Source organism: Salmo trutta, chromosome 31 (assembly GCF_901001165.1).
Source record: "Salmo trutta chromosome 31, fSalTru1.1, whole genome shotgun sequence".
Taxonomy (NCBI): Eukaryota; Metazoa; Chordata; class Actinopteri; order Salmoniformes; family Salmonidae; genus Salmo; species Salmo trutta.
In genome coordinates, this window is record NC_042987.1 from 26861167 (window position 1) to 26875251 (window position 14085).

At 48.4% G+C, this 14085-nt stretch overlaps 1 protein-coding gene across 5 annotated transcripts in view; it reads right to left on the bottom strand.

Moving 5' to 3' along the window:
* Positions 1-14085, bottom strand: part of LOC115169838 (ephrin type-B receptor 1) — a 394957-nt gene that overhangs the window by 261211 nt on the left and 119661 nt on the right. For all 5 annotated transcript variants that reach the window (XM_029725852.1, XM_029725850.1, XM_029725847.1 and 2 more), the window contains exon 2: positions 2906-2970. In XM_029725852.1, the coding sequence (XP_029581712.1) occupies positions 2906-2970 (65 nt within the window). The remainder of the gene's footprint in view (positions 1-2905; positions 2971-14085) is intronic.

Consider the following 14085-nt stretch of genomic DNA (forward strand, 5'->3'; position numbering starts at 1 on the left):
CGAAACCTCTCCTTTTACCGTCTGGAAATATATCCTTTAACAAATGTCCAAACAAAACTCTGTCCAACTAAACTCTGTCTGTTAATACTGAGTTGGTGTGTGTGTGCGTGTGCGTACATGCTCATTGCTGGATTGACCTCTTCTCTCAGACATACTGTGTCATTGCCTTGAGCTTATCTGCACCCGGAGCCTCCCCCCTCTCTCTCTCTCTCTCTCTCTCTCTCTCTCTCTCTCTCTCTCTCTCTCTCTCTCTCTCTCGCACAGACACACACAGCAAGGTCAAGAATGCCAAGTTGTTCTGGTTGTAAGAACGTATTCTCCCTGCAGCAAGTCTCAATCCCTGAACTCTTACAGCTAGAGATACTTAAAAACAACTGTGAACAAGAGACAATAACTCCTTTAGTGCCTTTACTTAACAAGCCTCAATGAAAATCCCAACAGAGCGACTACTTAAGTCCTTACTAAAAACACCAGCCGTCTCCTCTCACTTTTCAGCAAAAGTCTAATTGCCTGTCTTGAAATGTCTTTAAAAAACGACAAGCTTCATACCCTCCAGGTAGACGTTGGCCTTAGACCCAGATCTAGGATCAGCTTAAGATAGTTTTAACCATTAGGGGGAAACAGGAAATGGACCTTAGTTCAGCGCCTAGGGATAACTCCCACTCTACATCATACAGTACCCCACTATCCTACAGAAGAACCACAGTAGTTCATGCCTCTAGTAGGAAGTGTGTGTGTGTGTAGTGTGTGTGATGAAACTCCCTAGAGGCGAGAGCTCCACTCAATGTGGTACTGATGTAGTAATGATGTAGTACTGATGCAACCTGACATCAACATCATGCATAGCTCTCTGTAACGGCTGTCAGGCTGTGAGGAGAACAGTGGTCTATCTACTCTGCCAGTGTGTTTGACAGAATTCCTTGCTAGAACTTTACATGCACCAGGTTGAACACTTAACATTTAAGACCTTTCAATGTCTGTTTATATGGCTCAAGACCGAGGAAAAGAATTGCTGAATAAGTCAATTTCTCTGTCATATTCTGTCACAGTTGTATGTTCACAGTCAGCCAGGAAGTAAAACTGTCACGTTACCAGGTCGGAATTGTTTTATCTGCCTTCATCTGTGATAATGAGTTTTTTTTTTCAATTTAATATATAAACCCTGGATTGCTGATGCTATGTATCGGCCAATGAGAGGCTTTGAAGCCACTGGTTGGCCATATTGGTACTCCCCAGTAGGAGCAGTCCTCCATAGGAATTAATGGGTTTTCTACAGTATTTCAATGACATGTTTCAAGGACAAAAGTACATGTATTTAATTATTTCTTAGTTGTAGTGGGGACAGTAACATTAGTCATGTATATAAATTATACTTCAAGGAAAATATATTTGTGTTGTTTTATTTGTATGTATAGCTCAGATAATATCATTTAAAAGTATGGAATAAGGTGTCTATAATGTAATAAACGTGGCAAAAATGAGTGTAGACATTAATAAATGCATTTCTATAGCTTCCAATATATATGTTTTTACAATGGTGGGGAGGCTTGGTGGATTGAGGCATGGTGGCTTCAACACAGCGCCCCCTGTCAGTCATCTAGTGTATATATATATATATATATATATATATATATAAATAAATAAATAAATCATTGGATTTGTTTTGTAGTACCGTCTCATTTTAAATGAACAGCATTTTTTTTGGACAGCTGTCATCAGGTTCTTTTGGAAATGAAACAATGAAGAATGTTTGTCAACATTTAAGGCTGCTCTCGAGACCGAATGAGACTACTACAAACTCTGTCTCCTTTTCAATCCTTTCTGTTCCTTGTGTGTTGTGTTCATGTTGAGTCCCCTCACACACAAGCACACGTGCAAATGCACAAACACACACAGATACACACCCTCGGCTCAACCAAGTCTCAGCTCAGTCCTCAGTCCTCAGTACATCACGGCCTACCTTTAGCAAGACATTCGCTCATTCAGGAGGACTTCCCATCCATTGTCAGTGTCTCAGCTTGAAGACGGGGTGTGTGTGTGTCAGCCTGACCACTGTTCCACTGTTGTGTTCTATGTGGCGTGAAACTCCTTGGGACGTGTGTGTAAAACCCCTCAAAGTGCCAAAGAGCCTGTTCATGTTAGACAGTAGTAACGGGGGAAAATCTATACAGTTCCATATCGGGACATTATTTTAGATGTTTTCTCATGGCTCTGCAGCCATTACGTCTTTAAGTCATTATGAATGGGGAGATTATAACACTGTAATGGTGATCACAGTGGCTAATGTAGTTCTATGTCTGTCTGTCTGGACATACATTAGGCCAACTGTACCTGTACGTGTTGAGGATGGCATTGATTGGCTCATTGGGTTATGGAGAAAAATATACTGTGTGTACAGAAAGGTATTTTTCTTGCATTACCATTGCCCATACCAGATAGGGCTGGGAATTGCTAGGGACCTCAAGAGACGATATTACTGCGATACTTCGGTGCCGATACGATATGTATTGCGAAACCTCACGATTCCATATGTGCTGCGATTCGATACTGTGATTTAAATGCAATTCGTTGTTTCAAACATATTGCTCACCATATGTCTGCTTCAGAGGGATAAGAGAGAGCCATTACAAAATGAGTTGTGATCAGTAATGGAAATAAGTCCTGAAAACAGAGGACAAGCCATGAAGGAAAAATACTGGAGTTTTGGTACAAGTACATCCAACTAGCGCAAAAATAATATCCCGATATGTAACTGTAGCCTTTTTTTTCTCCCATCAGTAATACCAGAGTGGGTCCAACAGACAGACTACAAAGAAGGTAGCTAGTGACAATACCAACACATCTTTCTACCACTGTCTATTTATGGTGCTGTCTGTCTGTCTGTAGTCCTGTTATTATTACTCACCCCAGATGCAGGGTAGGCCGTCCAGCCTAGCTCAGCAGTAGCCACCCGAGTGTCCATCAACGTTTCTACACGAGAGAGAGAGAGAGAGAGAGAGAGAGAGAGAGAGAGAGAGAGAGAGAGAGAGAGAGAGAGGCTAGAGTCAGTTATACAATCATCACAGTGCAGAGTATGTTTTCATACATTCTCAGTCCTGTTCCATGGTTGAAGTTTAGCCATGAAAGAGCACTTTGATGAGTTTTACTGCTGAAAACGACCTGAGTTTGTTCCAGAAAAGAACACTTGATGGCAGAAATGAAATGACCCTGCAAGATGTATCTTCTATTTCCACTTCCCTTCTGTTTCAAAAAGAGAGAACGAGAACAAAGAGTTGCATTTCTCCATTTGAGTGGAATGCTGAGGACCAGTGTCCAGCCCATAGCTCCGGGACCATAACTCCAGCCCATAGCTCTGAGCCCATACCTCCGGCCCAGACCTCCGGCCCATAGCTCTGAGCCCATACCTCCGGCCCATAGCTCTGAGCCCATACCTCCGGCCCATAGCTCTGAGCCCACAGCTCTGAGCCCATACCTCCGGCCCATACCTCCGGCCCATAGCTCCGGGACCATACCTACGGCCCATAGCTCCGGCCCATAGCTCCGGCCCATACCTCCGGCCCATAGCTCCAGCCCATAGCTCCGGGATCATACCTCCGGGACAATAGCTCCGGGACCATACCTCCGGCCCATAGCTCCGGCCCATACCTCTGGCCCATAGCTCTGGCCCATAGCTCCGGCCCATACCTCCGGCCCATACCTCCGGCCCATAGCTCCGGGACCATAGCTCTGGGACCATAGCTCCGGCCCAAACCTCCGGGACCATAGCTCCGGCCCAAACCTCCGGGACCATAGCTCCGGGACCATAGCTCCGGGACCATAGCTCCGGCCCATACCTCCGGACCATACCTCCGGCCCATACCTCTGGCCCATACCTCCGGACCATACCTCCGGACCATAGCTCCGGGACCATAGCTCCGGGACCATAGCTCCGGGACCATAGCTCCGGCCCATACCTCCGGGACCATAGCTCCGGGACCATAGCTCCGGCCCATACCTCCGGACCATAGCTCCGGGACCATAGCTCCGGACCACAGCTCCGGGACCATAACTCCGGGACCATAGCTCCGGGACCATAGGTCCGGGACCATAGCTCCGGGACCATAGCTCCGGCCCATACCTCCGGACCATAGCTCCGGGACCATAGCTCCGGAACCATAGCTCCGGGACCATAGCTCCGGGACCATACCTCCGGCCCATACCTCCGGCCCATAGCTCTGGCCCATACCTCCGGCCCATAGCTCCGGCCCATAGCTCCGGGATCATACCTCCGGGACAATAGCTCCGGGACCATACCTCCGGCCCATAGCTCCGGCCCATACCTCTGGCCCATAGCTCTGGCCCATAGCTCCGGCCCATACCTCCGGCCCATACCTCCGGCCCATAGCTCCGGGACCATAGCTCTGGGACCATAGCTCCGGCCCAAACCTCCGGGACCATAGCTCCGGCCCAAACCTCCGGGACCATAGCTCCGGGACCATAGCTCCGGGACCATAGCTCCGGCCCATACCTCCGGACCATACCTCCGGCCCATACCTCTGGCCCATACCTCCGGACCATACCTCCGGACCATAGCTCCGGGACCATAGCTCCGGGACCATAGCTCCGGGACCATAGCTCCGGCCCATACCTCCGGGACCATAGCTCCGGGACCATAGCTCCGGCCCATACCTCCGGACCATAGCTCCGGGACCACAGCTCCGGACCACAGCTCCGGGACCATAACTCCGGGACCATAGCTCCGGGACCATAGCTCCGGGACCATAGCTCCGGGACCATAGCTCCGGCCCATACCTCCGGACCATAGCTCCGGGACCATAGCTCCGGGACCATAGCTCCGGGACCATAGCTCCGGGACCATAGCTCCGGGACCATACCTCCGGCCCATAGCTCTGGCCCATACCTCCGGCCCATACCTCCGGCCCATACCTCCGGCCCATAGCTCCGGGACCATAGCTCCGGGACCATAGCTCCGGCCCATACCTCCGGCCCATAGCTCCGGGACCATAGCTCCGGGACCATAGCTCCGGCCCATACTTCCGGGACCATAGCTCTGGGACCATAGCTCCGGCCCTGCTCTAGTACTAGTGCTGAGCATTATCTCACTGTGTGTGCGTGTGTGTCTGCCCTTGTGCTTGTGTGTGTGTGTGTGTGTGTGTGTGTGTGTGTGTGTGTGTGTGTGTGTGTGTGTGTGTGTGTGTGTGCTGAGGGACGAACTTTATGCCATTGTTTACCCAGAGAGATGTCCATCATCAGTGTAGAGGGCTCTCCACAGCCAGGCCATTTCCACTCACGTGTTTACTTTAGAAACACTATCAGAGCACTGACACCCTGATAGCCTGGCCAGAGACAATACACTCAACACACAAAACCATAGACACCAATTGGATCTCAGGGACAACTCTTGACATGGCATTTATATCCAATCGGCTCACCTTAGTACAAAACAAATCAACAAATGAATACCACCTTCAACAGCCGATTCAAAACGTTTGTCTACAAAGCAGCCATCCTCAAGAGCTCCCAAAATAACAATGTGGTTAATAAACTTCAGACTGAGAGAGGCTTCAAATTCAGAGCAGACATGCTCAAACACACACCTTGAGAGGTAGCCTACTTTGGAGAGGTGAATAATTATCTCCATTTCACTTCTCTTCCTCTTTTCTTTTGCCTCTCTCAGAGAATGACGGGTACCCCCCTTCTCTCCACCTCCCCCCTCTCCCCTCTCTCTCCCTAACCCTCCCTGACACCCCACAGACAAATAGACCTGGCACCAGTCCCGAGCCATTTGTCAGCCTGTGTTGATTCATATCTGCAGCTTTGGCATACCGTCGGCGTCGCTGAAAGCTAATATTGTTCCAGGTAAGTGAGGACGAGAAACTACAGCCTCAGATTTACTGCTTTTCTATGGGCCAGCCCCCCCCCTCCCCCCTCCCCCGAAGAACTACAGATTGATGAGCACTGTGACCAGACAGCCTCTTCAGCTGGGTAATGATAGATTCATATGATATAATATAACAGATAGTTTATACTCTGCCAGCAGACGGTTCGTCTTGTTGGAAGTCAGCCAGAGATTATTTCACCTTGGTATATCTTGTGCCAACTGCCAAGGTGTGTCTAGATAGATACAAGAAGTAGAGGATATGCCAGGAAGGCGTGTCTAGGTGAGGATATGCCAGGAAGGCGTGTCTAGGTGAGGATATGCCAGGAAGGCGTGTCTAGGTGAGGATATGCCTGGAAGGCGTGTCTAGGTGAGGATATGCCAGGAAGGCGTGTCTAGGTGAGGATATGCCAGGAAGGCGTGTCTAGGTGAGGATATGCCTGGAAGGCGTGTCTAGGTGAGGATATGCCTGGAAGGCGTGTCTAGGTGAGGATATGCCAGGAAGGCGTGTCTAGGTGAGGATATGCCAGGAAGGCGTGTCTAGGGGAGGATATGCCAGGAAGGCGTGTCTAGGTGAGGATATGCCAGGAAGGCGTGTCTAGGTGAGGATATGCCAGGAAGGCGTGTCTAGGTGAGGATATGCCAGGAAGGCGTGTCTAGGTGAGGATATGCCAGGAAGGCGTGTCTAGGTGAGGATATGCCAGGAAGGCGTGTCTAGGTGAGGATATGCCAGGAAGGCGTGTCTAGGTGAGGATATGCCAGGAAGGCGTGTCTAGGGGAGGATATGCCAGGAAGGCGTGTCTAGGTGAGGATATGCCAGGAAGGCGTGTCTAGGTGAGGATATGCCAGGAAGGCGTGTCTAGGTGAGGATATGCCAGGAAGGCGTGTCTAGGTGAGGATATGCCTGGAAGGCGTGTCTAGGTGAGGATATGCCAGGAAGGCGTGTCAAGGTGAGGATATGCCAGGAAGGCGTGTCTAGGTGAGGATATGCCAGGAAGGCGTGTCTAGGTGAGGATATGCCAGGAAGGCGTGTCAAGGTGAGGATATGCCAGGAAGGCGTGTCTAGGTGAGGATATGCCTGGAAGGCGTGTCTAGGTGAGGATATGCCTGGAAGGCGTGTCTAGGTGAGGATATGCCAGGAAGGCGTGTCTAGGTGAGGATATGCCAGGAAGGCGTGTCTAGGTGAGGATATGCCAGGAAGGCGTGTCTAGGTGAGGATATGCCAGGAAGGCGTGTCTAGGTGAGGATATGCCAGGAAGGCGTGTCTAGGTGAGGATATGCCAGGAAGGCGTGTCTAGGTGAGGATATGCCAGGAAGGCGTGTCTAGGGGGAGGATATGCCAGGAAGGCGTGTCTAGGTGAGGATATGCCAGGAAGGCGTGTCTAGGTGAGGATATGCCAGGAAGGCGTGTCTAGGTGAGGATATGCCAGGAAGGCGTGTCTAGGTGAGGATATGCCTGGAAGGCGTGTCTAGGTGAGGATATGCCAGGAAGGCGTGTCAAGGTGAGGATATGCCAGGAAGGCGTGTCTAGGTGAGGATATGCCAGGAAGGCGTGTCTAGGTGAGGATATGCCAGGAAGGCGTGTCAAGGTGAGGATATGCCAGGAAGGCGTGTCTAGGTGAGGATATGCCAGGAAGGCGTGTCTAGGTGAGGATATGCCAGGAAGGCGTGTCAAGGTGAGGATATGCCAGGAAGGCGTGTCTAGGTGAGGATATGCCTGGAAGGCGTGTCTAGGTGAGGATATGCCTGGAAGGCGTGTCTAGGTGAGGATATGCCAGGAAGGCGTGTCTAGGTGAGGATATGCCAGGAAGGCGTGTCTAGGTGAGGATATGCCAGGAAGGCGTGTCTAGGTGAGGATATGCCAGGAAGGCGTGTCTAGGTGAGGATATGCCAGGAAGGCGTGTCTAGGGGAGGATATGCCAGGAAGGCGTGTCTAGGGGAGGATATGCCAGGAAGGGGTGTCTAGGGAGGATATGCCAGGAAGGCGTGTCTAGGTCTAGGTGAGGATATGCCAGGAAGGCGTGTCTAGGTGAGGATATGCCAGGAAGGCGTGTCTAGGTGAGGATATGCCAGGAAGGCGTGTCTAGGGGAGGATATGCCAGGAAGGCGTGTCTAGGTGAGGATATGCCAGGAAGGCGTGTCTAGGTGAGGATATGCCAGGAAGGCGTGTCTAGGGGAGGATATGCCAGGAAGGCGTGTCTAGGTGAGGATATGCCAGGAAGGCGTGTCTAGGTGAGGATATGCCAGGAAGTCGTGTTTAGGCCTAAATGTGGAATAAGATGCCACACACACATGGACACACATGGATCAGACCTATTGTACTGACCACAACTAACATTATAGGATTCTTTATTCTAAACCATATGGTATTACTTGTCTCTAACTACTGTTGAGGAAATAGGGTGAAAATAGCATATGTGATTGATGGGTGAACAGAAGACGGTAGAGGGTGATTTCAGTGTCAATCTCCTCTTCCTGACAGAAACTGTCCACCGAGCACCAAACCAATTAGTCCTGGTGGATATTCAGCTGAAGGCTTCTGCTGTGCTACTGTAGTCATACACGCACACCTACACACACACACACACACACACACACACACACACACACACACACACACACACACACCGGCAAACGGGCAGACAGACACACACGCATACAACGAGACCAATCTCCCATGTTCTTTAGCGCTGACAGCCTTGTTCACATTGGGTTTCCATCAGGCAATTTCAATTTTGTCTGTCACTGCTGTCTGCCTGTCTGTGTGTCTATCTGTCTGTGTCTGTCTGTCTGTCTGTCTCTCTGCCTGTCTGTCTGTCGGACTCTCTGCCCGTCGGTCTGTCTGCCCATCTGTCTGATTAGACTGTGATGGAGTTCTAAGCACAAGCCACTAGGCTCTGTCATGGGGCCTGCATTCATGGGCTAACTCAGGGGAAATCACTGAGGCTTTAGTGAAACCCCAGAGGGATTGGACCAGCTATTTCTCCTGTCCTACTGAAGAGGTTAGAGGGTGGGGTTAGGAGAGGAGGGGGGGTAGTGAGGCAGAGGAAGGAGTGAGGAAGGGGTGTGGTAGGAGGCAGAGTAAACTGATGAGGGTTGGAAACGGAGGGAGGTAGGACAGAGGGTGAAGTTGAAAACCCAAGGGGGACCCCTCGTGTCATGTGGTTAGCCCCCATTAGCAGAGTGTCAGTGCGACAGATGAGTGAATGAGGGACGCTAAATGGACATTAGGACATTAGGAGAGGGGCTAGACTGAGGTCCCATGGGAGGAGGAGAGAGCTTCGCCCCTCCCTAAGCCACAGCTCAGGCACCTGTCCACTGCCCATCCCTCTGTGGTTTGACAATGTGAAATAATAATGGAGAATGGAGAATATTGAATGGAAATGTAGCATGAAAGGTGCTAGAATGCACACTTGCTTGCTAACCATCCCAACGTGGTGAGGTCTACGTCTAATAATCTTTGGCATCCCAGACTCCACTCATTTTCCTCACTTTCATGACCACTCACATAATACAGCATGAAGTGAGTGGATTGATTCATATTGAGACAACGTCATATTTTATGTCACATATTGACATATATTTCATCTTTATAAGTCATATTGATTTCATTGTGCTTTTACTGAGCTGTTAGGACATCCTGAGCTACCTCCCCAATCCATGCCACTGCCAGCTGTCCCTGGCCCAGGTCGTTTCACGCTGGGCTAATTGTTTCACACGACACTAACTCCTCTCCTTAAAGCTAGAAAAGCCCCATAAAACAGTTTGTCCCCTTTTCTTCCGGCTGGCTCCCCCCAAATCACCTCTCAATTAGACCTGACCACATCCAACCACGCCTCCCTGCTCTTCATTTATCCCGTTGCACCCAACTTGTTCTTGCCCTCCTGTTTGGAGGCTATTACAGGAAGTGTTTCTAATTAGTTGATTCTGCCATGTCAGCTTTTAGCTGTGTAGGGGGGAGTTCAATTGATGAAAAATGTCTGGAACCAACTGAAACAGCTACGTTCTAGTGTTTTGTGTTGTTCATAGCATATTGTATTTGTAAAGTATGTGAAGCCACATCAATCCATAGAAAAACAATGAAATGTTATTGGCCTGGGCAAACAATCGTTATAGCTAGAAGCCGTAAGGCCAGAAGGCCATATCGAACGGATCAGAGAGAGGATTCGTTATTGTAGAATGATCCAGGAATGGCTGGTCCTTTGTTCAATGTATGCATCATGCGTTACAGCCAGCCACACCAATTAAAGTGAATCAATTATTTTGCTGCAGTCCAGCCCAGTTCCCATCACTGCTCTGTATAACAGGGACTGCTAGGGTGTTTGTGAGAAAGGGGTTTAATTTAATCTATCTGTCATTGGTGTAATTGTCAGGGTCAGTTTTATTGATCTGAGAAGTGCACCTATGACATTTTCCAGGCTTTGAACCAACAGCTATTGTACTGTATGAACAAAGCAAAGTGCCTTCTCAGTCAATGCTGTTTTCTTTACTGAGTCTATGGACCTTTTCCCTCCAGGGCAATCCCTCATGTGATTGTCCATTCTGCAGCCACTGCTACAGTCACCCATCAGCAGCTATAGATCAGGTGACCACTAACCCCCAGCCATTAGGCCCCGGACCCCCGGCCCCAGATACAATAGCTCTCTCTGTCATACCGCAGCCTTCCACAAGCGAAACTGTGGCCTGGAATGAAAGGATCAATACCTAATGAGAGACAGAGGGAGGGAGAAAGAGAGAGAGAGAGAAAACGAGAGAAAGAAAGGGAGGAGGGGGACTGCGACTGCATTAAACATTGATGGGGCCCCTGCGTCTGAGATCGATACCTCCAGCCCTCTTCACACAATTACACGTCAGTACGCGAACCCATGATACATCACAGTGGACACGCATAATTACATGTTGTCCAAGGGAGCTGCAGGATCCCATTTATACACAGAGAGGTAGGCTATAGGGAAAGTCAATATAAGAAACAGAAGTTGACAGGACACACAACAAAGGGAACTGGGTTGTTTAATGTTCAGATACAGGATGAGGAGTGTTGTCTGGTTAATTGTAACCAGTATAGGACACACTGAGGGACCGCCAGTGTCATCTTCTCCCTTTGTGGCCATGCATGAATGTTAGGTGACGTATGCAGAGGGGGTCGATATGACATGTGGTAAGGGCGGCTCTCGATAGCTCACTCTTACTCGGTCAATACGGCTTCAAATTCTCTGAGCCTGATCAAGATATACATATGTTCCAGAGAGAAAGAGGGAGTGGGGAGGAGGATAGACAAATAGAGGAAGAGAGAGGGGGGAGAACTCAGTAGAATTTTAAACGAGTTCAATAAAGATAAAGCCTTGTTGGCATACCACTGAGCCTGGCATTTTAAATATGGTTTGAAAACAAATTGAGGAGGAAAAGAAGCAAAACGTCAGCACAGAGACCAAGTGTCGCAATTCAACGGCTCACACACCAGACATATGTGTGTTTCACTGGTCATCATCAAAGCCAATTCCTCCTTTGGCCGCCTTTCCTTCCAGTTCTCTGCTGCCAATGACTGGAACGAATTGGAAAAATCACTGAAGCTGGAGACTCATATCTCCCTCACTAACTTTAAGCTCCAGCTGTCAGAGCAGCTCACAGATCACTGCACCTGTATATAGCCCATCTGTAAATAGCCCATCCAACTACTTCATCCCCATATTGTTATTTATTTTTTTGCTCCTTTGCACCCCAATATCTCTACTTGCACATTCATCTTCTGCACATCTATCACTCCAGTGTTAAATTGCTGAATTGTAATTATTTCGCCACTATGGCCTATTCATTGCCTTACCTCCCTTAGCTTACCTCATTTGCACACACTGTATATAGACTTTCTCTCTATTGTGTTATTGACTGTATGTTTGTTTATTCCATGTGTAACTCTGTGTTGTTGTTTGTGTCGCAATTCTTTGCTTTATCTTGGCCAGGTCGCAGTTGTAAATGAGAACTTGTTCTCAACTAGCCTACCTGGTTAAATAAAGGTGAAATGAAAAAATGAAAAATATGGCAGGGTCTACTGACAATCACGGACTACAAAGGGAAAACCAGCCATGTCGCGGACACCAACATCTTGCTTCCAGACAAGCGAAACACCTTTTCGCCCGCTTTGAGGATAACACAGCGCCCCGACGAGGCCCGCTACCAAGGACTGTGGGTCCTCCTTCTCCGTGGCCGATGTGAGTAAGACATTTAAGCATGTTAACCCTCGCAAGGCTGCCGGTCCAGACGGCATCGCTAGCCGCGTCCTCAGAGCATGCACAGACCAGCTGGCTGGAGTGTTTACGGACATATTCAATCTCTCCTTATCCCGGTCTGCTGTCCCCACTTGCTTCAAGGTGTCCACCATTGTTCCTGTACCCAAGAAGGCAAAGATAACTGAACTAAATGACTACCGCCCCGTAGCACTCACTTCTGTCATCATGAGGTGCTTTGAGAGGCTAGCCAAGGATCATATCAACTCTACCTGACACCCTCGACACCCAACACCCCATTATTATTATTTTTATTTTATGTAACCTTTATTTAACCAGGTAAAACCCATTGAGGTTAAAAACTTATTTGCGAGGGCGACCTGGCAAGAAGGCAAAACAGGGAAATAGCAGCGTGTCCATAAAACATTATAGAAAAATACAGAATACACATAAAATACAAAGTGTCACAAGTTAAAGATATAATTGAAGATTAGAAACAATTGCAGTTGTCACAAACAGTGTTGTCGATCAGTCTTAAAAACAGGCAAGGAAACTAACTCCCCTTTAAAACCTTCTGATGCATGTTCCAAGATGAAGTGGCATTATGGGAAAAATCTTTTTTCCCCCATCTTAGTTCTAGCCTTAGGAACAGACAAGGACAGCAGAAACTGTGAACGAAGACTATATTGAGTGACTGATCTGGTCAGTAAGGAACAGAGATACAAAGGGAGTTGTCCCATCAATGCTTTGTACACAAAAGAGTACCAGTTCTTTAGTCTCCTGGTGGAGAGACAGGTCCATTGCATCTTAGCATACAGATCACAGTGATGGGTCAGTGATCTAGCGTTGGTAATACATCTTAAAGCACCATGATACACTGTGTCCAGAGTTTTCATGGTACTTGCTGAGGCCTGCATATAGACAATATCACCATAATCCAGCACTGATAAAAATGTGCTTTGAACAAGATCTTTTCTGACTAACATTGAAAAGCAAGATTTGTTCTTGAAATAGTAACCCAATTTCAACTTAAATTTCTTGGTCAAGTTATCAACGTGCTGTTTAAAATTCAATTTTCATCTAACCAAATCCCAATGTACTTATAGGAGGCGACCCTATCAATTTACTGACCTGTAATAGTTAAAATCTGCAGGTGACTCCATCTGTTAACTTTCAGGGAAGAGAAGACCATAAACTTAGTTTTCCTTTCATTAAGCTGGTGATTCTCTGATCCACCTCTACGCAGACGACACCATTCTGTATACTTCTGGCCCTTCTTTGGACACTGTGTTAACTAACCTCCAGACGAGCTTCAATGCCATTCAACTCTCCTTCCGTGGCCTCCAACTGTTCTTAAATGCAAGTAAAACTAAATGCATGCTCTTCAACCAATCGCTGCCCGCACCTGCCCGCCCGTCCAGCATCACTACTTTGGACGGTTCTGACCTAGAATATGTGGACAACTACAAATACCTAGGTGTCTGGTTAGACGTAAACTCTCCTTCCAGACTCACATTAAACATCTCCAATCCAAAATTAAATCTAGAATCGGCTTCCTATATCGCAACAAAGCATCCTTCACTCATGCTGCCAAACATACCCTCGTAAAACTGACCATCCTACCGATCCTCGATTTCGGCGATGTCATTTACAAAATAGCCTCCATCACTTTACTCAACAAACTGGATGCAGTCTATCACAGTGTCATCCATTTTGTCACCAAAGCCCCATATACTACCCACCACTGCGACCTGTACGCTCTCGTTGGCTGGCCCTCGTTTCATACTCGTTGCCAAACCCACTGGCTCCAGGCCATCTACAAGTCTCTGCTTGGTAAAGCCCCGCCTTATCTCAGCTCACTGGTCACCACAGCAGCACCCACCCGTAGCACGCGCTCCAGCAGGTATATCTCACCGGTCACCCCCAAAGCCAATTCCTCCTTTGGCCGTCTTTCCTTCCAGTTCTCTGCTGCCAATGACTGGAACG